Below are 25,035 nucleotides of genomic sequence, written 5' to 3'. Positions count from 1 at the left end.
TGTTTAGATATAAGTTCAAAACACAGCACTTAAACTTGCTGAATGTTCAAAATGTAGATCTTAGTATGTGTCATGGTTTGAAGCTGTGCATAGTACATTTCTTGCAATGATCAGTTCTCCTAATGCTGACACTCTCTCTGCTGTTATGAAACTTCTTATGAATATGATACGCGGTGGCTATGCTATATGAATGTCAGGTGGTTTCAACGCCCACACGTCTCTTCATGACACTGTGAGTACAGCGGTTCTCTCAAACAATGAGTGCCGTTTCCTACACTTCACCCACAATTCCAGGCGGGTGGGGGGTGTCACTGAACAATTTAGTGTGCGCTACAAATTTTGTAAATGCTCATAGGATTAGCACCAGCTTCCCAACTTTAGGGCATATCATCAAGGGCTGAAGATATCATTATCGGCGCTTTAGCGTCCATTTCTGGGTGAAAAACGGCGATAATTGTATCACATTATTTGCAAGTGCACGCTAGCGCGTGTTTCCTTGAGTCAGCTCCCGTTTTGTTCCCGCCTCGCTTTGCATCTCTAAGGAGAAGCAAAGGAGGCGTGCCGGCGAAAACACCATGGGAAAATATCGCCACCCCAGCTTCGTGATATCATCAACGATGGGTAGCGATATTTTAAATCCTGTTAACTATGCCTTAATGCAGGAATTTAACGGCTGTTTAATTCCTGACTAAGGCATAGCTAACATGGGAGGTGGATTATGGTGATACAACCACAGGGTCTACAATTATTGAAATCTGTTGATGCTTTTGGAGTTTGCAGCTATTCTGGATTCAAAAGTAATTAACCCAATGATTGATTTGTATCACGCCAAAAGTGCCTCCTGTGCATGTTATAGTGGTGAACGTAGGCTCTTCGCCAATATCCCTAATCTCCAATGTGAAGAAAATAGATTTTTTAGGTGTTCACTATCACTATCTGACACGTAGAAGTAATCAATCACATTTGGAGGATGTGAATGAACTTTGGCCCCTCTCTTTATGGGCCTCCATACGACATAAAAAGGAAAATTGTTCGTAGCCAAAATGTTATGAAAAACTTTGCCTTGGATGGGGAGCATAAAATCACTTGGCTAACATATTACATTTTTTTTCTTTGCGCTTGGAAGACAGTTATTGTTTATTAATTCCTCAAGCATCACTGTTAGAAATGTGGTCTCTAGTTGGAAGAGGTACGCACCCTTTCGGGACGACAATCCTAGTCAGGGTAAGTCAGATACACATCCTAAATTAAGCTGCGGTCACCACTTGTAGTTTGACACAGAGCAGTCAGGCTCAACTTAAGATGCAATGTGTCTCTCTGACAAGGGTCTCATTCATGGTGGAATACCTCAGCCTCTCTGACAAGGGTCTCGTTCATGGTGGAATACCTCAGCCTCTCTGACAAGGGTCTCATTCATGGTGGAATACCTCAGCCTCTCTGACAAGGGTCTCGTTTATGGTGCAATACCCCAGCCTCTCTGACAAGGGTCTCATTCATGGTGGAATACCTCAGCCTCTCTCACAAGGGTCTCATTCATGGTGGAATACCTCAGCCTCTCTGACAAGGGTCTCATTCATGGTGGAATACCTCAGCCTCTCTGACAAGGGTCTCATTCATGGTGGGATACCTCAGCCTCTCTGACAAGGGTCTCATTCATGGTGGAATACCTCAGCCTCTCTGACAAGGGTCTCATTCATGGTGGAATACCTCAGCCTCTCTGACAAGCGTCTCATTCATGGTGGAATACCTCAGCCTCTCTGACAAGGGTCTCATTCATGGTGGAATACCTCAGCCTCTCTGACAAGGGTCTCATTCATGGTGGAATACCTCAGCCTCTCTGACAAGGGTCTCATTCATGGTGGATAGTTGTGTATAGCAATGTACTGTAAGGCACTGCGCAAGCACAAGTTCACCAATCATAGAAATCGGGTCTCTAGTTGGCAGAGGTACGCACCCTGTCCAAGTAGGGACCACAATCCTAGCCAGTCTGAGTCAGATACACACCCTAAATTAACCTTTGCTCACCCTCTTGGCACAGAACAACCAGGCTAAACTTAAGAGACAATGTGTAAAGTATTTGTGCAACACTTAAAACAATAAAACAGTGAAAACCTCACACACAAAAAAATCAACACTTGGTTAGAAAATAGAGCTTATTTTAAAAAACAAAACAAGACAAAAAAGCCAAAATCGAATAAGTAGAAACGGAGTTATGAAAGATGGGGCCAGATTTAGATATTGGCGGCTTTGGCCCCACCGCCGCTATTCTGGTAGTCTTCTCGCCCAGCACCTTGGTGGTCTGCAAATCCGATTTAGATGTTGGCTGCACACTGCAGGCAAGAGCAACGTGGTCCGGCAGACTCCGCCAAGATCTGTCTCCTGTGTTGACGGCATCAGATGCTGAAGCGGCTGTGTGTTGGAGGGAGTACCACTGAAATTCCACCGTCCAGATTACGAAGTGCCTTTTGTGTTGAGGTTACTAAGGTGGGGAAACCTCCAAGCTCCAGTGAGCGGGAATTAAGAAAAAAGAGATCAAAACTCACCTTTTTTTTATGTCCCACCACTGATTCCGTCTTCAACGCCACTGTCAAAGTCCGTGCTGTGCTGCCGCTTCTTGACCATGATGTTCAAGCACCCCCTTCTCGCTGGATTCTAAGGTAGGCTTTTGAGGTGGGTGAGCGTGGACAGTGAATGGTGTGTGCACGTTGTTGGTGTGTAATGCTGTATGTAAAAACAATGGCCAGTATACATTGACGTACATGGACATATTGACATATACACAACATATATGTGTATTGAGATGTAATAAGTAGTACTTACCTGTCTTCATGCCACCGTTTCCCCAGTACATCAGGACTCTGCACCAGGACACCGCCAGCTCAACAGGAACATCATTGGAATTTCCACTTAGATCAACGTGATGATAAAGACACCCTCTCCCTAGTAACAGACATGGAAACGTTAGGGCTTCACCATCTGGTTACTTCCCCTACCCACAAGGCCGGCCATATACTGGACGGCGTTTTTTCAAACTTGGAGGGTCTGCGTATAACAGACATCCTCCCCTTGCCATGGTCCGACCACTATGCCATCTTAAGTAGAATCACTGTTATGGAGAGCCCCACTCATAGGGCTACCATCGCCAAACCAGATTCTTTTAAGGTCTGGAAAGATATAAATAAAGCAGACCTTAAAGAGCTATTGGATAGCACTCGCCCCACCCTATCCATCGACCCTAACACCGCCACTCTCCAATATCATGACTGGTTAGGGCATGCTAAACACTCACTAGTACCTATTAAAACTCTATCGAGAAATAGAGCCACTCCCTCGGCTCCATGGTTTACCGACGACTTAAGGAAACAGAAACAACTCTGTAGGAACAGGAAAAGGCACTGGCGGAAATCCTACAGTTTAGAGAGTAAAACCAGTTACAAGGAAATGCTCACAATCTATAAATCCATGACTGCTGAGGCAAAGAAGAAGTTCTTTACTGAACAAATAGAGAAGGCGAAAATCTCCAGTAAGCGACTTTATGAGATTACAAAACAGCTTGCTGGAAATGCTCCTGATTTAGCTCCAATACCTTCTCAATTATTTTGCGATGCGCTCGCACACTTCTTTTTTGCCAAAGTAAATGATACGTATCTAGCTTTCTTCTCTAAAACAGATGTCACCTTAAATCCTACTTGTAATATTTCTCCTCAACCTCTACTAACGCAATTTACTGATCTTAGGGACAATCATACATGGGATATTATCACATCCATTTAAACGGGTTCAGCCCTAGACCCCTGTACTTTTAAAGTCCTGCCTTCGGTCATGGACTCTCTTGTCACGGTTGTCACACAAGTATGTAATTCCATGTTTAGATCAGGGATTTACCCTGATAAATTGAAAAAAACCCTTTTAAAACCACTGTTAATAAACCAATTTTGAACAAGGATGAGCTAAAAAACTATCGACCCATAGCTAGCCTCCCTTTCTTAGCAAAAGTAGCCGAAAAAGCCATGAACCAACAGCTTTCAGATTTTATTGAGAAACACCACCAGCTGGACAGTAACAAATTTGGATTTCGTAAATTCCATGGTACGGAAACTGCATTAATTAAGGCAGCTGACGACATCAGAGTCATCCGGGATCAGGGAGTAACAGCTGTCCTGGTGCTGCTTGATTTATCTGCAGCTTTCGACACGGTCGACCATAAGATCTTGGTCGATCGTGTCGGAAAAATGGGCATTCAACTGGTGGCTAAAGACTTGTTGGCTGGGAGGACTCAGGTGGTTACCCTGGGATCTTTCCAATCAGCTCAGTTGTCTCTGCCATGTGGGGTTCCTCAAGGCTCATCCCTAAGTCCGACACTGTTTAATATATATGTGTCGGACCTGGCTAAACTCATCAAAGCCTATGGGATGAGCCTAACCTCTTACGCAGATGACACGCAGTTGGTTCTGGCCATAAATAGTGATGGAGACAAGGTGGCAGAACGTTTTCAAGGAGGTATGCTAGCAATTGGAGAGTGGATGGCCTCCAATTGTCTTAAGCTTAACTCCGAGAAAACGGAGGTGGTCATCTTTGGACCTCTCTCGCCAGGCTGGTCCTCAGTTTGGTGGCCCTCATCCTTCGGAGTTCCTCCCAAACCGGTTTCCAGGGTGAGTAACCTGGGAGTGACATTTGATGAAGGCCTCAATTTTATGGTCCATGCCAATAAAACAGCAGCCATAGCTTGTCAAAAACTCAAACTAGTAAGAAAAAGTATTCCTTTTTTACCTGACACAGCTGCAAAAACTCTAGTAAGCTCCCTAGTGCTATCTTCCCTATATTACTGTAATGGTCTATTTGTAAATGCCCAGATCCGTGTGACCAACAAAATGCAAACCATACAGAATGCGGCTGCTAGACTCCTTTCTAGAACAGCTAAATTCAAACCCATTTCAGATATAATAAGGAACTATCACTGGCTGCCGATCCGTAATCGCATCAAGTTCAAGACTTTATGTATAGTCTATAAAGTACTTCACAACCAAGGTCCGCAGTTTCTCAAGGACCAACTAATTCCCTATACTCCCTCCAGACAACTCCGCTCCACCGCTCTGAATCAACTAGTGGTGCCACGTACAAAAATAGTTTCTTGGGGGTGATCATCGATTTTTGGTTTCTGCTCCCAAGCTATGGAATACACTGCCACAGTCAATCAGGACAAGTCCTTCACTCTTGCTTTTTCGCAAACGGCTAAAGACCCGGCTTTTTAACCAATAATTTCATGGCGATACTTTCTGGAGATTTACGTAGTTAGTTTAGCACTGAGACGCCTACGGGTATTCGTTCGCGCTTAATAAATAGCAATAATAAATAAATAAATAATAAACATCTAAATCAACTTGGCGCCATACCACCGGCCTGCCAGAGACAGAGTACTGCAAAGAAGACAGCCACTGCAAAGGTCTCCTGTCTATTGCTGCAATGTCTATATACGATGGGTGGGCCGCCATCAACTTGATGGAGCATTTGGGACCGTCAGCACAGCAGCACAGCAGTAGGACCGCCAACATCTAAATCAGTCCCATTGTGGTGAAAAGTTTAAACTGCCAACCGAGGTTATCTAGTTAAACTTGACGGAATAAAATATAAAAGTTCAGGCCAACCACGATGGAGTAGAGATCGAATACAGGAACCAAGTTCTGCTTGGTTCTTGTTCTGCTGAAAAGTACCTTGGTTGCACCCTCAAGGGATCCGAGATGCATAAAGCATGAGGCACCAAAGTACAGGATTCAAAGCCAATGCTTCATCGCCGAGCCGAACGAAACAGGGATGCATCATGGTTGAGCCACAGACTGTAGGTGATGCATCAAGAACTGGATGCAAGAGCCGTGCAGACAGCAATGCGTTGTCCACAGTCCTTGCTGTAGCAGCGACGTATCAGAATTGAGGGAGATGCATTGGTTCTGAATGGCGCAACTTCCTCAATGGGTGGATTGTGGTTGTTGCAGCACTTTATACCCATTCCCAAGGGCCCAGGACTGGATTGGCTCCACTTGGCAGGGTGAGACTGCAGCAATCAAATTCCAGGCGCTGTTGCAGGCGGATATTGAGTCTTCAGATGCCCCTCGAAACTGAGAACAGGAGGTCCTGTCTTTCTCACCCAGGCAAGGAGGGCTGCAGGCAGGTCCGCACAGCAGAAAAGCAGTTCTTCCACAACAGCAGTCCAAGCAGAGTGGCAGTCCTTCAGCAGCACAGCAGTCCCTTTTCCTGGCAGAGTATCCGCTGGTCCAGAAGTGTACTGAAGTGTTATGGAGAGAAGTCCAGTTGTCATCCCCAGTGGGGCCTTTGCAGTCGGGGACATTTTCAAGAAGGGCTTTGAAGTGCCCAGAGGTCCTCCCTTTCCTGCCCTGACTCCAAACTCACTACAAGGGGTTAAACAGTGTTTTATGTGGGGACAGGAGACAGCCCATTCAGCTCCGCCCCCATCAAGTCAGTTGATGGCCCATTAAGGCCCAACAAGTCACACCTAAGCTCCCATAGTGTGTTGCTGTCTAGTTGGAATGCACAAGTTCCAGCTGTCACACACCCCAGACATGTGTTGTAGACAAGCAGGGGGCAATCATGCTAAAAGCAAAAAAAAAAACACTTTTTTAAAGTGGCATTTTTAAAATTGTAATGATACATTCGACTTTACCATTATGACAGACAATTTATAATTACAGTTCCATAGGTACTAAACATGACAGCTCTACCTCGGAATTACACTTATTAGATAAAACAAGAAATCCACAATGTTGACTTATGGGAAGGGTAGGCCTCACAGTAATGAAAAACACCTTTGGGAGCTTTCACTACCAGAACATACAAAACTTAAAAGTACATATCCTACCTTTAAATGACATAGCACCCTGCACTAGGGCTACCTAGGGCATAAGTTATGTGTGACATATATATATCTTAAAAGAGGTGTTTAAGGCTTGGCAAGGGGTTTAAAATGACAAATCGAAATGGCAGAGTGCACTGCACACACATTCTCTGCAGCGGCAGGCCTGAGGCGTGTTTATACTTCTATTGTGATATCTAATGAGTCAGGAGCACCTCTCTTTCACAGAAACATGGAGACACCAATGATTTAACAAAGAAAACTGTTTGTACCTTCATAATTCTAAAAACTGTGCTCTCTATTGAGTCTTACTTGAACTTGAAGGGCATGACAGTTGTTATAGCTCCCTACTAATTTGTTTTAGAGTAGGATACATTCACCCCTTACTTGGGGTTTCTGGTGACCCTTTGTTCTGTGATGAATCATCCCATCCACTTGCTCCTGGGATCACTTGTGTAAACAATGCACTCTGCACCCCACTCTGTTTTGTTCTTTGAGCTTGTTATGCTCCTCACACTATTGTATTTTACCCAGACCAGACCTACACTTGCTTTTTAATAAACTGAACTAACCTGCGCGTTGATGTCCAGCCTCTTAGAAGAGTGTATTGGTACCAGGAAGAGTTCCCTGTATACTAATCTCTTTTACATCATTTGTAACTTTCTATTAAAGTGTCCTGATTCATTTTCAAATTGTTTCAATTGTGTTATAATATTGATGGATATACATGGCTTTTGGCCAATACAGATGACTCTTGGTGAGGATGATGACGGTTCACTTACTTGATTAGCTGCGGGACGCATTCAATGCTGGGGGTTTTGGAAGTGAAGGGAGAGACCACCGATGCTTCGTGTTCTGACAGGGAGATCCCAGCGTGGGCCATCTTTAATGCCTGGAATAAGCACACATTTATTGTTCTTTTATCTATCAATATTTGGCATTTTAAAGGTAAATCAGAAGACACTTTGCAGGGATGTATGATGTTACCACGCAATCAAAATGATCGCGGTACATCACAACGCAGTTTTTACATTGCAAGTCGTTACCACGACTTGCGCTGTAGGGTGCGGGACTTAGGAATAGTATAATTTACTATTCCAACTCCAGCCTACGTACAGTAGGGAAGGTGTTGGAATAGTAAATCTACTATTCCTTAGTCTAGAGCGCCCTCCAGTGCAAGTCGTGGTAACAACTTGCGTTCTAAAAGCTGCGTTGTAATGGTACTGCGATGTTTTGACCGCGTCGTAAAGGTTGTTTACCCTTTGCAGCATTGAGTGGTAACACATGTACATCAGTAGGATTCACACAACTGTTTAATCAAATCCATTCTGCAGGAGGAACATCTCTACTCTTCTGTTGTTCTTGTTCATTACAATTCAATCTTTTTGCAGAAGGAAAAACATAACAAAAACATTGGAATAGGAGTAAACATTCAAAAAGGGTCTTTAACCCCTCCCATGCTGATGACGGAACCGCTCCGTCATCAGCCGCGGTTGAGCTGTGCTGATGACGGAGCGGTTCCGTCATGGCCCGCCCAGCTCGATAGAACGCTCATGCGCGGCGCGAATTCCGCGCCTGCGCTGAGCGTTCTATTGAGCGGGGCGGGCCGTGACGGAACCGCTCCGTCACGAGCACAGCTCAACCGACGCTGGTGACGGAGCGGTTCCGTCACCAGCATGCGGCCGCCGCGCGGCCGCCCCGCCCCCTTAGCACTGCGGCGGAATAGCCGCCGCAGTGAAGGGGTTAATTGCTATTTCAAAATAATGTTACTAGCCTCTGTATTATTAAGCATCCCAATGCCTTATGATACTGAGTGGGCCCGTTCTTTGCTGCATAAACTATGGGATCTTTTAGAGCTAGAGTTTAAAACCTCACTGTAACGTTTAGTATTTCTGTGAATAGGGTGGCATTGCGTGGATTCATAAATCTCTATGAGAGCCCTGCATCGTGCATGTACACTTCTGTGATCCTGCCGACAAAGTAAACTCTTAGGGGCAGATTTATGATAACTGGCGCATCCCGAGGGATGCGCCAGTTATTTTGCGCCGCTGCTCCGCCACCCATGGTGCGCCGCATTTACAATGCGGCGCACCATGGGGCAAAGACGGCACAGATGCGTGACGCATCTGTGCCGTAAAGGTGGCGCATTGCTGGAGTTGCGTCGCACGCGCGATGCAGCTCCAGCAAGGCTCGGGGGTGCCCCATCTTTACAATGCTGCGTTAATCCTTACGCCTGCTTCAAGCAGGCGCAGGGTTTTGACGCAGCATGGCCTTAAAGTGACTGAGTGAACTCTTATATATTTCACTCAGCCACTTTTGCAAGGCGCACCTGACCCGGAACGCCCACCCTGCGCCGGAACGCCCACAAGTGGCGCAGGGCTTTACAACGTGATGCATCTGCTTAGATGCGTCATGTTGTAAATGGGTCATAGGGATGCGCCACGTTTACGCCGCAGTTGCGTGACGCAAACGTGGCGCATTCCCAACATAAATCTGCCCCATAATCGGTTTTACATTCAGTCCATGTATTGCGCGGTTGGCCCGTAGGGTCCAAGCCTGGAGAATTATTCTCCTCTGTTTTCTTCCTGCTCGGCTTACCATAAGGATTTTCTTACTTCTGCCAGGAATTTAACTCCCTGGCAGGCGAGAATTATGGAGTAGCCACCCAGCCAGCTTATTACAACCTGTCTGCATGTGCGAATGTTCTGTTCATTAAAGATTGATTTTAAATATCATCTCCTCAGGGCCATGACTGCTGGGCATACGCATAATAGATGGGTTAAGGATTTCTTTTTATATCCACATAGTCGACACTGCGCTGTTTGTTGGTTGTGTTTCCAGGATGGCAGTAGATCTTTTGAGACATGCTGACCCATCCGATAGTCTGTGTTGCTTTTTTTTAAATACCCGCTAAAGTGTGATACTAAGTATGCTTGCGGTTTAAGTGATTTGTAGGAGGTAATGATGGTCCACCCATGCCGACGTTTAGAGATTGTGTTTTTATCCTCCAAAAAAGATTTCCTTTTTGCTGCGTCATTGACCACTCTACTAATACTTGCTTTGTCTGCCCCGTCTTCCCATACTGTTTCTAGGTCAAGGTCGGCCAAACAAGTTTTCAAATACCTTCCCCAGGAACGCGATGTTTTTTGGGCCACCTGATACATGATTTCTTCCCAGCATAGGCTGTCCCTTGTGTCTGGGTCCCCAGAATGAAGTTTTTAGCATAGCTTCACAAAGCCGCTCATGCTCGAAATTTCTGATGTTGGAGGCCAAATTCGAGCCGCACTTGTGATGGAGAGGCATATTTTGGCAAGTTGAAAACGGCCTTGTAGATCTTTGTCTGGAGGTCATTTAGTAGGTCCGCCTCCTTGCCACACCAAGGGGCCGATTCTGATTCGGTAAAAACCCGTCCGAATCATTGTAGGGAGCCTTTTTTCCATACGATTCGTACGGAGAACCGCACTCATACGTACGATGTAGTACGATGTGTACCCAATGCAGTTCTCCGTATGATTCATGCTAAAGACCGTACGACTCAATGATCCGTACGAATCGTATTCGGAACACACAGTACGTGACGTCTGTACGGTTCGAAGCAGCTTTTGCCGACCCAGCAAGTACGATTCGTGTAGACAGCACTCCGTACGACGCTTTTGCCATGGGAGTTTAAAACGTCCGGAAAACCAGATTTCGGCTCGAAATGCGTTCGGAACGGACCCCCCTGTGTACGTTGCGTATACCCTATCATTGCAGGGGTATGGTGCATCGGGTACGGTGCGTAAACCCCTGCATTACAGGGGTACGGTGCGTATGTCCCCGTGTATACCCTCCATGAATGTAGGTGTACGGTGCATAGGGGTACGGTCCGTACCCTCCAAGGTCCTACGTGTACGGTGCGTACACCCCCTGCGTAGTCCCCTTGAATTTAGGGGTACGGTGCTCATGCGATAACGTAGGTCTCCGTACGAATTGCTCATACGCGACGTATCCGTACAAATCACGTCCCCATTCCCCGGTCCGGTCGTACTTGGCGGGTCGTACAGCATGTTTCTGATTCTTACGGTATACTGTGCGGGTCTATGTCGTACGGACTCACCCTTGACTTTCGTACGGTTCGCGAGTATTTTGAGCCAACGGATTCTACTACGCGATTCGAACGGATTACTACGAATTGTACGGAAACGGCTACGAATACGAATCGTCGTACGGATTTGTTTCCCGAGTCTCAAGTGACTAAACCGTAAGACACGGTGAGCCAGATTTGAGCAGCCATCACCTTTAAGAGGTGATTGTGATTAGGGCAATCCAATTTTGTTTTTAGTAATCGATATTCAGAAATGAGCCATTGTGCTTTGGCTTTTGTTGACAATTTATGCTCCTTGTATGTTAAGCCTTGCCCTATTATTTTGGGTACTCGCAAATGAGTGGAAAAACAGAACGACTAACCGAGGTAACAACTATAGTCGTACCATTGCCAATTTGCAAATAAGAAAATAATAAATTACCATAGTATTAATAATAATACTATTAAAAACATTAATCAATTAGCATAGGCCAATGTAACACTATCTATACTAAGTCCACAAAATGTTACTCTTCCTTTTAGCCACAGAGAGGCATGGTTATAGATGCTTTAGTAAAGGGTTAAAACTCATGGATGACTCCAGTCCCTCATATGCTGATGATTGCTAATTTCTGAAGTCATTCTTGTACATTGCACCCCCAGAAAGAATCACCAAAACAGACACCCAAGGCCATAGAAGAGGTGCCTCACTTCACCCTACATCACTGACACCAATCCCAAGTCTCTCCCAAGTGCAAAATAGAATGAGAGATGCAACCAGCAGAAGGGGTTTGGAAACCAACATAAACCGCTCATGCTATTGGAGGGATAATTTTCAACTATGAAATTAACCTCAAGCATTGCTCCAATCAGCCCCTCTGACGTTGCAGGACAGGAAGCAGAAAAATCCCAAAATCATATTTTCCATTTGCCAGAAAGAAATATCTTAAATACAACCCTGGACCTCAGGACTGTTCGGCAGTGAACCGATGAGAGTATCTTGCCCCACAGTATCCCCGCCAACTCTATCCAGCAAGTGTTTCCTCCTCAGTTGTCAATGCAAGACCTTGTTTCTGTCCTTCTTGCTCTTTAACTGTCTATGATATTTTGGCAGTGTTTTAGTCCCATAAAGCACAATATAAAATGTGTGTAGGGGAAATCGGTGTTTGCTTACTGATTACTTAGCTGAGTTGCAATTTCAGTAAATGAGCCTCATGTAAGTCAGTCTTACCATGTGATGATGTCTATTTGAATGCCATATAGGCAGGGATTTGCTGGTTTTCATGTGGGTGGTGTTGTGCTGTAGGAAGGGCAGGTTTCATTGTGAGTCCCTGGACTCCCTCGACCTCAAGGAGGTGGGTAATGGTGATGATTACCTCTTCCTGGATGAGGAGAGATCTCTTTAGGTACTCTCTCTCTCTAGCTGTGTGATGCCCACAGGCTTCAACAAGCATTTGCAATGCAATAGGTCTCGCAGCATTAAAGTTTGAGTTACTGGCATTGTAAATGACAATGCTTTGCATTAATTTTTTTTCTTGAATTTGCAATTGGTATAAAAACCTCCCGAGTTTAGGAGGGGTGAAGGAGTGGAGACCATCTGTGCAGGCATTACTTGAGGAAAGAAAGAAAGCACCATAGTCCATTAAAAAAAGTTCAGTCAACCGATAAAAGCAAGGTATATAAGAAAACAATTTCATGTTACCTTGCTTTTATAGGTATCTATTCTCTTGCATATTTGCTCTGTTGCCCTCCTTCACTTTGTCGCGTATGTATTTTCGGAATTTTGGTCTATATGAATAAATGAGAGTTGCCTTAGGATACTGTTTGCTGATTACATTTCTATGGTTAGAGGAACTCACTCCCAGTTGCGGGGGGTCTTTTCTTACTAACACCTCCCTATCATCAACAGGCAAGAAGTCACCACTGACGACAAAGTGGTGAATGCCTTTTGTACCATAAAGCCATTGTCACTTTGATCTGTGACTCATCTCATCTGCTTACCTTTCTACACTCTTTGTGGACATGCACACCAGGTTGTGAGCTTGAGTCACGCATGCCTACTTGCAGGGCGTTCCAGCAGACTGCCCTCTATGACTTCAGAATCTAGAAAATAATTACTACGACTGAATTGCTTCAGTGCAGCTTACAGGTTACTCTACATCAGCCAAGCACAGACACCCTGGATCATTTAACATGGCAACCTATTTGCAGTGTATGCAGTGAGCAGCTACTTCTGTTGCTCTTGGGTGAACAGCTTCTTAGGGCATTACATCTAATCTCTGAATGCCATGGATCGCTCTCGCTACAGACCTGGTCGAATCTAATCAAATCTTACTTCAGTATTCCTGTAAATTAGTTCCTACACTCTTGCTCGTGGATAATAGTCCCTTATCAGTACTTGCTATGGCGGTTTCTCCTTAACATCCCTGCATGCTGCTCCTATACTGAACTGAAATCATTTACTTTTGGCAGGCTCTACACAGTCCATGCCTGTGGGTCACTCACCTATCACTGCAGGGAACATATACAGTATCTGCCATGAATGCCCATACCCAGTGCATAGGTACTGGGTATAGTGGATGAAGGAGTGCATTATTTACAGACTCATTCATTCATTTATAAAAACTAAATTAATGCTAAGTACCTCAGGCCCATACCACACTCCTCTTCCTGACAGAATATGCTATGGCTCTGTGAGCAGAGATAAGAGCACAATGATCAATCAGCATGATTCACAAAGGAATACACACTCCAATGAGTTGAACATTCCTCCATATAAGCACTGTAGCTCCATCCCCGTACACCTCCCCAACCCAGCTCTGGTTTATGTGCTACCCATCCAATAATGCGCATTGGTGCCTCGTCAGGGGGTATGAGATGCTATAGAATGCAATTACAATAAAATGCAATCTGATCAATCTGCAACTGAAGTGCACTCAAGTAGCCAAAAAGCATACTCCTCAGACTGACAACTCGACCAAACAATGATTTCAACCCCAGCCAAACTAACAGCAAGCATGTTGGAGAGTTTCAATAACCTTTGTGAAAATTTCCTATCCTTCTTTATCAACAAAATCACAGCTCTCGTTGGAGGCCTTTCTCCCCAGCAGCAGGACATGAAGACGCCACCAGCACCGTCCTATCCAACATGGTCCTGCTTTTACACGAGCAGCAGGGGTAACATTAAGAAAATCATGGTCCCCTTCAAAAATGCTGCTCAACTTGGAATGTTTGCACGGCTAAAGGTGTTGGTTTTGAGTGCTTCACTTCTGCCACCTATCGTCAGATTAATCAATACCTCCATATCCAAGCATGATATAACCATTCCATCTTTAGGAAACATTCGCCAGTGTTTCCTAATATCTCAGACTATAGATAAACTTTTGGCTCACTCTGTATTGCCAAGGTGCCCTGCAACAGTTGTCACCTGCCAATTTGTTTCTCACTTTGAATTGAATAACCTCCTCAGAGAACTCGGAGGCAGGCTTAAATGTAAGGGAGAATGTGTGTTTGGTATCACCAGCGACGTTTGAAAGAAAAGCACAGACTTTTGTTAAGGAACTGTAATCACCGAACACACCGGAGATGCGGGTCCACTAGGGCTCACCGTGAATAACGGGGGCTTGATGTGCTCGATAGATCAGACCAATGGCCAGAGAATGGATGATGGTGTATCAAGGCCACACCGTCCCTTCTACCAAGCTTCCCATTCTTTGGCGGGTTGTAGCGGTTGGAGGGTGAGTCGGGTCACCGGTTCGATCAGGCATAGCGGTATGGTCAAACCAAGCCACAGTGATTGCAGGCAGGTGAGGCAAATGATCGGAAATGAGATCGGGGGTATGTATCGAGTAGGGCATGAACAAGAGGTGGAGGAGTTAGAGGATAGTATACATAACCTTTAAGTTATTAATGTAGTTTCCTGCTGTTCACGCCGAATTCATTAGGAATTTTGCCTGCCTGCCTATACACATACCAAAAAAATAGGTGTTGCCATAGCAAGATTAACTCTAGTTAATTGTTTGGTCGTTTAACCCACACGAGTGAAAGCAAAAAAATACGTTTTCTGCCATATGTTCGCCATAAGAGCGTCTTCCTCAAATCCGCAGCACTGAAGTACAATTAAATGAATACCTGACATGTGGCTGGCACCGATTAAGAACTACTAGCGCAGTAGCTTGTCATTACACCAGTTCTATTTATGACGATGCTCCCGAGTTTAGAATTGTACACGCAGCAAGGATAAAAAAAGGTAGTGCAGCTACTCACTTAGCGACGAGGAGCTTGAAAAGCCGTCTCCGGCAATGAGGAGCAGAGAGTTGAAAAGCGGTGCTCTGCAGGACAGCACCTACTTCCGGTTTGGCCGGCAATGCTTCCGGGTCGCCGCAGGCAGCGCGGCGGCCCGCCCTGCACGGGGAAGGGAGGCAGCTTTCGAGGAGGACAGCACCTGGCCGCGAGCGCGTTCTCGTGCGCGTGGCCTTAACAAATCGGCGCGCGCGGCCAGTGCTGTCCTCCTGGGAAGCTGAGCCGTTAACAATAAGGTCTCTGGCGAGAGCGAGCTTCGCTCGCTTCTAGCCGAGACCTAAAAAGCACCTCTCATTCTGATGGCCAGTATAATGTCCACAATTTTGCCTGTGGTTGCGCCCGATTCACAGAATGAACTTAAGACTCAATCCTAAACTTATTACTATTTGGTATTCACAGAATGCACTTACTACTTTTGGGATTCACAGAGTGAACTTACTACTTTCAGTATTCACAGAATAGATTTAAGACTACTAACTTTACATCCGCACTCGGGGCGAAAATTCAGCCCCGGAGGCGGAGTTTCCGGCCCGGGGGCAGAGCTTCCGGCCTGGAGGCGGAGCCCTGTGGCTTGGAGGTGGAGCTTCCGGCTTGGAGGTGGGGATTTAGCCATGGCTGAAATCTCCACCTCTGGGCTGTAAGCTCTGCCCCCGGGCCAGAAGCTCCGCCTCCAGGCCGCAAGCTCTGCCCCCAAGCTGCAAGCTCCGCCTCCGGGCCGGAATTTCCAGCCTGAGTGCGGACGTAAAGTTAGTAGTCTTAAATCTATTCTGTGAATACCGAAAGTAGTATGTTCATTCTGTGAATCCCAAAAGTAGTAAGTTCACTCTGTGAATCCCGAAAGTTGTAAGTGCATTCTGTGAATACCAAATAGTAGTAAGTTTAGGATTTAGTCTTAAGTTCATTCTGTGAATCGGGCCCTTAGTGTTCCAACAGCTAGTCATATCTCTTTCAGCAAAATCAAAAACTTGGCAAGAAAGGCTTGAAAGTCTCAGAAATAGCTTGGTAGAAAATCAGGCCTATCCTAAATCCACACTTTAACATGTCCGCCTTAGCTTGGGTTCTTGAAGATTCAAGTTTATACCATGAGGAGGGTAACCAAGATAGAATAAATGTAAAGTATAAAGATAGCTGCAAGATTGACTTCTACTCACCCCACAGTCATTAGCTCCGTCCCCGCACATTCCGACAAAGTAACTGTAATGAAAAAAAATAGAAAGGATAATTATCAGAAGAATGGGCACTTTATGAGAGATTATGAGTGATGTGAATGTGATTCACAGCGATGTTGCCTAAGGCAAGACTCTCATCGGCTGCAAACAGATCGGGGCAGGAAGACTTTAGTAACTATCTCTACAACAAACCATGAGAGTTGTTAATATTTTTGGACAACCAAGAAATGTTCCAAACTTAGAGGCCCATTAGGATGTAGGGCGGTTCGCCACTGCCCGCAGGGTGGTGGCGATCCTCCCTACATCCTTCCCCGCTGGCCACCCATTTACCCCCGCCATATTAGTATTGCGGGGGGTACCGCAACGGATGGGAAGACCGTCCGACGCTTTTCCACCCAGTGGACAAGTCGACGGGCGGAAAAGGGATTAATATGGTGGCGTGTCTGCTAGACACCGCCATCCACATTAGTATGGGGCGGAAACATGCCTTCCCGTGGCGACATAGGCATGCAGAAATTGATTACGGGGCCCATTACGGGCCCCTAGGGTATTGGGTGGGTGCACATGGAGGGTACCCATGGTACCCCCTTGCACAGTCATGGACATGGTGGCAGGCACCCACGGAGCCTGTCACCCTCTGCATGACAATGCACGCAGTGCGTTCCCAGCATTGTGGCGGGTGGTGCTGTGAGCGCCGCCCGCCACAATGATGGGAATGGAGGATGCCACCACCACGGTGGCGGTGGCATCCTAATCGCCGAGGGCGGGACCGCCGCACCACTGGCTGCAGGTGCCAGCACCGCTAGGGTGGCGGGCGGACGGAAGTCCCCCGCCATCCTTATGGCCCTCTTAGCTATGACAAGGGTTGTTTAGAAAGTATCAGACTACAAATATGGAACACAACGTCATGATTGACACCAAGACCACTACTACATTCAGAATCACGGGTGGGGTTGTCTGGCTCGTCTGCAGGGCCACTGTGCATCCCTTTTAAAACTCCAAGCATAATTAGGGCTCCTAAAAGGATGTATGACATTACAACGCATGCTTTTACATCGCATGCCTTTACAACGCAAGTATTACAACGCAGTCCATTACAACGCATAGTGCTTTGGGGTGCTGAATAGTAAATAGTTTAATTTACTATTCCAACTCCAGTCCTCGTGGGCACTAGGGAAGGTTATTGGATAGTAAATTAACCTATTCCCTATCCTAGAGCGCCCCCCAGAGCAATGCGTTGTAATAGTTTGCGTTGTAATGGTTGCGTTGTAAAGGCTCTGCGATGTAAAAGTTGCATTGTAAAGGTTGTTTACCCTCCTAAACATTCACGCAGGCCAATGAAACATAGCAGTGTTTTACATTTCTACATCACCTTCCAAAATGATTACAGATTTGTTCACCCTCAAGAACAATAGATATTTGTCAAATAAAATACATACTCTAACTTTTGGAACTCTTCAATCAGACTGGATTTCTGTCCCGGAGACATTCTGGCAAAAACAACACCTTTCATTAGTAACTGTGAAAAAAAGGGATACAGAAGAAAATTATATGTGTAGAGGGAAAACCAACAGCCGCACAAAGAGATATCTAAACACAGATGCAGGTGTTTTTGAACAAGAACAAATGTGTTATTTATTTAGAGGTAATTACAAATATTAGTTAATCTACACTGCATGGTGTGGTTATAGGAAAGTCATAATTTATTCTCTGATTACCCCCATTTTGTGACAGAGGCTGGTGGATACTGACTGAAGAAGTGCCCTGGGCTCTGCTAACCAGGCCCAGTCTCACCAAAGGTATATGGTAATTGGTATAATTCTAATTGATAAAGACAACTTACCTGTAAGTCCCTAGTATATGGTAGGCCTTGTAGGTTTAGAGACTCCAGTGGACTTAATGCACTAAAGGGTGCGCTGCTGTCTGATGTAATTTTAAACCAGAATGGTTTTAAAATAAAACTAGGTCTAAATTCGACTTAAAAATTAAAGGTACTTCCAAAGTCCAAAACTACCTTTGTAAGATGTATACGTCACCCCTAAGGTCCACCTAGGTTCCCCAAGGGTAGGGTGCATTATATAAAAAGCAGGGACATTATAAATGATGTTTTATTGGCCCTGGTAAGGAAAAACACCCAAAGTTGTTTTTCCCAACTGTAATACTGCTAGCCTCATAGGCCAACATGGGAAGGCTCTATTAAACTTAATTAAGTCTAACTTTGTTTGGAGCTAGCCAGACATATCATTCAAAAGCTATCGAAAGATGGTTACAATACATCCAACAACTTGCCATGGTTAGATGTATTATTACTATTACAGGAACAGTAGTTTTAGAACTTACTATCTTAGAGTTACCTTAAGCAGCCCTATAGCAGCCTCTGTCGATTGGTCAGCTGCTCTCCGAGTGGAGTGAAGAGGCCTCGGACGGAAACAATGCAGACATTTGATGGGAGGAGATTGGCTTCCTTCAGAAGCCTGTGAAGGGAAGGGGCCAGGTACAGGAGCTGGACTTCAAAGGCAGGAGCCCCTGTAGGAACCTCATATCACAGGACCCGACAATCTCCCGTCCCAGATCTATTGCAAGATGGGAGTCCCCCTAATCACATTAGGAGAGGGGCTGGAAGGAGAGTGTGGTGAGTTGTTAACCACACCTTTGGGTTGGATTACACAGACACACACACCGAGGAAAGAATGTCTCCATTTTCATTTTTGGAAGAACAGTGCATTCCGGGTAAAAATATGCCACAGTTCACAGAAAGTGGAAATAGCAGAGGGAGGTTGTTTTACCCGTATTGGTTGAAATGCCCCCCTCTCTCCTGCCATCCCAGAATGGGCAATAAATATGGGAGAGCTGCAGGAGCTCCTCAGGTGATGGCCTGAAAAAGAAAGAAAGGGATGCACTCTTAAAGACCGCACCTGCTGCACTCACAAGGCTCCACAAAGAAAGGGCGGAGCCTGATTCCAAAAGGAAAGCAGTGGACTCCCTGATAGCAGCAACAGGTAAAAAAGAGCTGAAGAAGTCATCTGAAAAGCCAAGGAGAGGACATCCCAGCTGACCAGTGGTAACTTGACTTGTCTTGAACTGTGCAAGTGCATTGTGGGAGACTGAGTCCTAGCCCCGAAGTGGCAATCCAAACCCTCCGAACCCTTGGCCACTACTAGAGGATTCCTATCTATCCAAAGCAACAAAGAACCAGCGCGACCCAACAAAAGATGACGCAAAGCCTCGCACAGCGCTGCCAATCAGCTGATAGCTTCGACAGACCCAAAGCAAGACGATGCAAAGCCTCGCAAAGCCTCGCCGTACAGCTTCAACAGAACCAAAGCAAGTCAACATGAAGCCTCTCAAAGCCTCGCCGTACAGCTTCAACAGAACCAAAGCAAGTCAACATGAAGCCCCGCAAAGCCTCGCCGTACAGCTTCAACAGAACCAAAGCAAGTCAACATGAAGCCCCGCAAAGCCTCGCCGTACAGCTTCAACAGAACCAAAGCAAGTCAACATGAAGCCCCGCAAAGCCTCGCTGCACAGCTTCAACAGAACCAAAGCAAGTCAACATGAAGCCTCTCAAAGCCTCGCCGTACAGCTTCAACAGAACCAAAGCAGGTCAACATGAAGCCTTGCAAAGCCTCGCCGTACAGCTACATCGGAACCAAAGCAAGTCAACATGAAGCCTCTCAAAGCCTCGCCGTACAGCTACATCGGAACCAAAGCAAGTCAACATGAAGCCTCTCAAAGCCTCGCCGTACAGCTTCAACAGAACCAAAGCAGGTCAACATGAAGCCTTGCAAAGCCTCGCCGTACAGCTACATCGGAACCAAAGCAAGTCAACATGAAGCCTCTCAAAGCCTCGCCGTACAGCTACATCGGAACCAAAGCAAGTCAACATGAAGCCTCTCAAAGCCTCGCCGTACAGCTTCAACAGAACCAAAGCAAGTCAACATGAAGCCTCGCAAAGCCTCGCCGTACAGCTTCAACAGAACCAAAGCAAGTCAACATGAAGCCCCGCAAAGCCTCGCCGTACAGCTTCAACAGAACCAAAGCAAGTCAACATGAAGCCCCGCAAAGCCTCGCCGTACAGCTTCAACAGAACCAAAGCAAGTCAACATGAAGCCTCTCAAAGCCTCGCTGTACAGCTTCAACAGAACCAAAGCAAGTCAACATGAAGCCTCGCAAAGCCTCGCCGTACAGCTTCAACAGAACCAAAGCAGGTCAACATGAAGCCTTGCAAAGCCTCGCCGTACAGCTTCAACAGAACCAAAGCAAGTCAACATGAAGCCCCGCAAAGCCTCGCCGCACAGCTTCATCGGAACCAAAGCAAGTCAACATGAAGCCTCTCAAAGCCTCGCCGTACAGCTTCATCGGAACCAAAGCAAGTCAACATGAAGCCTCTCAAAGCCTCGCCGTACAGCTTCAACAGAACCAAAGCAAGTCAACATGAAGCCTCTCAAAGCCTCGCCGTACAGCTTCAACAGAACCAAAGCAAGTCAACATGAAGCCTCGCAAAGCCTCGCCGTACAGCTTCAACAGAACCAAAGCAAGTCAACATGAAGCCTCGCAAAGCCTCGCCGTACAGCTTCATCGGAACCAAAGCAAGTCAACATGAAGCCTCTCAAAGCCTCGCCGTACAGCTTCAACAGAACCAAAGCAAGTCAACATGAAGCCTCTCAAAGCCTCGCCGTACAGCTTCAACAGAACCAAAGCAGGTCAACATGAAGCCTTGCAAAGCCTCGCCGTACAGCTACATCGGAACCAAAGCAAGTCAACATGAAGCCTCTCAAAGCCTCGCCGTACAGCTACATCGGAACCAAAGCAAGTCAACATGAAGCCTCTCAAAGCCTCGCCGTACAGCTTCAACAGAACCAAAGCAAGTCAACATGAAGCCTCGCAAAGCCTCGCCGTACAGCTTCAACAGAACCAAAGCAAGTCAACATGAAGCCCCGCAAAGCCTCGCCGTACAGCTTCAACAGAACCAAAGCAAGTCAACATGAAGCCTCTCAAAGCCTCGCTGTACAGCTTCAACAGAACCAAAGCAAGTCAACATGAAGCCTCGCAAAGCCTCGCCGTACAGCTTCAACAGAACCAAAGCAGGTCAACATGAAGCCTTGCAAAGCCTCGCCGTACAGCTTCAACAGAACCAAAGCAAGTCAACATGAAGCCTCTCAAAGCCTCGCCGTACAGCTTCAACAGAACCAAAGCAGGACAATGCAAAGCCTCGCAAAGCCTCGCCGTACAGCTTCAACAGAACCAAAGCAAGTCAACATGAAGCCTCTCAAAGCCTCGCCGTACAGCTACATCGGAACCAGCGTAACTCGACCCAACACGGTACAGGACCTCACATTACAGCCCTCACAGCTCCTGGGAATGACACCGGATGACGCAAAGCCTTGCAAAGCAATGCTGTGCAGGCCGCACCGCTGAGGCATACGGTACAATTCTCAGCCGGCCTAACTTGGTCCTGTGCCCGTCCTGCCCTCAATAATGATCAGCTTGAGCTTGTGACTTTGTCCCGGTCCAATGCCTCCAGATATCTTCAATTGGCGCCTTTTGGCGCTATTTTTACCTACAGCTTTAAAAATTCATATCTCTGGTTTCCTACATGGGATTGTTGTCGTGTTTGTGCTGTTTAGAAAAACAAATATTCACAATTTTTAAAATTGGTGTTGAATTTTTATTGTGTTGTGTCTTGTATTCAAGGTGTTACCCATACCTGTCTCCTAGGTTAAGCCTGACTGGGCGTTTGCTAAGCTACCAAGGGTTGAGCAAGGATTAATTTTCTGAGACTTGACTGGATCTATTAGTGAATGTGGTATTAGTGATTGTGTTACGAGGGTGAAAGAGGTTCTATTAAGTTTAGCTAGCAGGGACTGGGGTCTGCATTCCGTACGCAGTTGACAATCATTCTCTGAATTCCCGCCGCTGCCCATAACGCTTCTCCACATTCACACAGTAACCCGCAATCATTTTATGTATACTCTCTTCAGCTTTTAATAACTTCTGTATTAAACCATCAGCCCAGAAGTATACCTTTCACTCATTAAGTTGCCCTCAATCACTCCTTCAATTACATTTGAAGTTCTGAATCAATATTTGCATTCCTTCACCACTCCCTGTTTTTATTCACCGGTCTGGAGTACACATTTCTTCAGCAGCAAAGGGTCATTTTCTGGATTCATTCACTAGTCTAGAGTCTCTGGGGCACATGCATCAATCCCACATTTTGCGATTTCTAAATAGCAAATTTTACCGCTTTGCTATTTAAAAATCGCAAAATGCAATGCATGTAGGAATCACAGAAAAAAATGTGATTCAATAAAATTCCTTAATTGCGAATCGCAAATTGCGTGCCACAAATAAGGAATTAATTCCCATTCATTCCTACAGGCCTAGAGGCCTCGGAATGAATGAGAATTGCATGCGTAATTTGCGAGTACTCCATAGGTACTCGCAAATTAAACATGCAATTTCAAGGGTGAATAGGTTCTAAAAGGATACCCTGTTGCACCCCTTAAAGTCCAAGTTTTACACATGTTGTATACAGACATGCCCCAAGGGCATGTGTGTGTGTTAGCTTGTTATGGTTGACGCAGTCAAATGCTGCTTACAGGTCAACGAATGCCATATAGAGGGCCCCCCCCTTTCGCGGTTACATATTTACCAATTAACAGCGATAGATTGAGGGCTTGCTCTGTTGTTCCCAGGCCCTCTCGAAACCCAAATTGCTGGTCAGACAAAACTTTGTTATCTGTGGCCCACTGCTGAAGACGCTCTAAAATAACGCGGCCGGCCACTTTCCCAGGGAATCCAACAGGGAAATAGGGTGGTAGCAGGATGGTAATTGACGATCCCCCTTTTTAAATATAGGCAAAAGGATTGATTGAGACCATGATTCAATAAGACCTACAGCACATGATGCCTGGAGGACCCTAGTTAAAATTGGCGACCAAAGTTCCATATTAGATTTAAAAAAATCAATTGGAACCCCGTCAGGGCCTGGGGCTTTACCGTTTTTACTGGCCATCAGAGCTAACTCGACCTCCTCTTGTGCTATATTAATAGACAACAGAAAAGTTCTCATGAACTTAAATTGCATCATCCTACTCTGATGAAATGTCTGCGGGCCTTTCCCCTTCCATGCTGGCCTCATGTTCAGTATTAGCTGCATAAACTAGAAGGTCATCAGAAACAAAACCCCTGCCTAACTGACCAACAACTAATGGTCTCTGGTGGACAATGCAACACTAGAATCGAGGAAATTCCAGACTAGAAACAAGAAAATCCAGGAAGAAGACCAGAAAGCCGGCTTTCTTACACCATGCAACCAAGATCTGGAACAACATCCCCACTGACATCAGAACTGCCCAACCCTTCTGCAGTGCTCAAAGAAACTGAAAATCACGTCATCCTTAAATGAACACTGTCATCTTACCATTGTAGCAGGGATTCCGTTCTCCTACAGAACTGTGCATAGAGATTTGGAATCTCAGTGAATTAGGGTGACCCAAAACTCACCTCAGTACCCAAAATCCCCTTACCGAGCTAGCTACAGTGTCTCATTGGTCATAACAAACTCCCAATGTTTAGACAAACCAGAACATGAACTTACGATACCTCAGGCATCGTGGAACACATGAGCACTCTTTCTTTATACAATCATTACAAACCAGAACGTGGAGTAAATGAGGACACGAGCATATTTGAAATATTTATTTACTAATGCCGTTTTCTCAAACGCAGTATCTTAGATAATACAAGGAAACATATTATCAGAAGCAAAGTTATCAGCATAGTTACTAGTCCATAGAATGCAAAAGGTGACAGCATGCTAAAATGCTGTAATGAATAAGGGTTAACAACACCTAATTCTCACCCTCCCTAACTAGCATATTATATTAATATCTAAGAAGGTCTCTTTGGGTTTTAGCAGGGCGGCCCCATACCTCAAGAGCCTAGTGTGAAGAGATCACATCAGCTTCCACCAGCTCTCTGCATGCGAACCGCATCAAGTGTGTATGTGTGCTCTAAGCAAAGCAATATAAAACGCGCCTAAAGCCAGAATTTGGCAGCAGCTGCATGTATGTTATGTCTATGAAGGTGCGAAGATCAGACCTCACAACAATACTGTGTTGAGTTATCCTTGAAGCTTCAGCACTCACTGTACAGACATAGTTTACCAAGCAAAGCTGATATCAGAGCAAAAACATATTATTCTCACGTAAATCACAACGCTCTTCTAGGCTGAAAGCTAAAACAACAATTATGTGCCGGGTGCAGAAGCAGCAAAAAGGAAAAATGGCGTTTAAACATTTAATAAGCTCATGCTAACTTAACACGGTATATAGGTAAGCAGTAACTATATGACACCATAGAGTCATCTTCCCTGCCTCTTCTGTGTAGTTATGTCTTATAACATACAGTCCTTGCTCTTTGTTTCAATAATGTGTTCATTCTCACCTATGAACGTACTATAAAGAGCCCTACACACATACAATTGTAGGATACAACTCCTTCCTTTGCTGTGGACTAACAGTGCATGTCAACAGTATCTCTCTAAGGTCATTACTTCGCAGGAGATGTCCCTAGGTCGGATCTCAGACCTATCAAGGTTGGATCTGGTGATTGTCCTTTGCATTTCCTTC

At 45.6% G+C, this 25,035-nt stretch overlaps 1 protein-coding gene across 1 annotated transcript in view; it reads right to left on the bottom strand.

Moving 5' to 3' along the window:
- LOC144770018 (putative cation-transporting ATPase 13A4) overlaps nt 1-25,035 on the bottom strand; it is a 380,863-nt gene that overhangs the window by 140,583 nt on the left and 215,245 nt on the right. The window contains exons 19-21 of the mRNA XM_078654211.1: nt 17,839-17,918; nt 16,382-16,424; nt 7,648-7,757 (exon numbers count right to left, since the gene is read on the bottom strand). Coding sequence (XP_078510337.1) covers nt 7,648-7,757; nt 16,382-16,424; nt 17,839-17,918 — 233 coding nt within the window. The remainder of the gene's footprint in view (nt 1-7,647; nt 7,758-16,381; nt 16,425-17,838; nt 17,919-25,035) is intronic.

This window comes from Lissotriton helveticus, chromosome 7 (genome assembly GCF_964261635.1).
Source record: "Lissotriton helveticus chromosome 7, aLisHel1.1, whole genome shotgun sequence".
Taxonomy (NCBI): Eukaryota; Metazoa; Chordata; class Amphibia; order Caudata; family Salamandridae; genus Lissotriton; species Lissotriton helveticus.
Note: the sequence above shows the minus strand (reverse complement) of the source record. Positions and strands in the feature narration are given on the sequence as shown.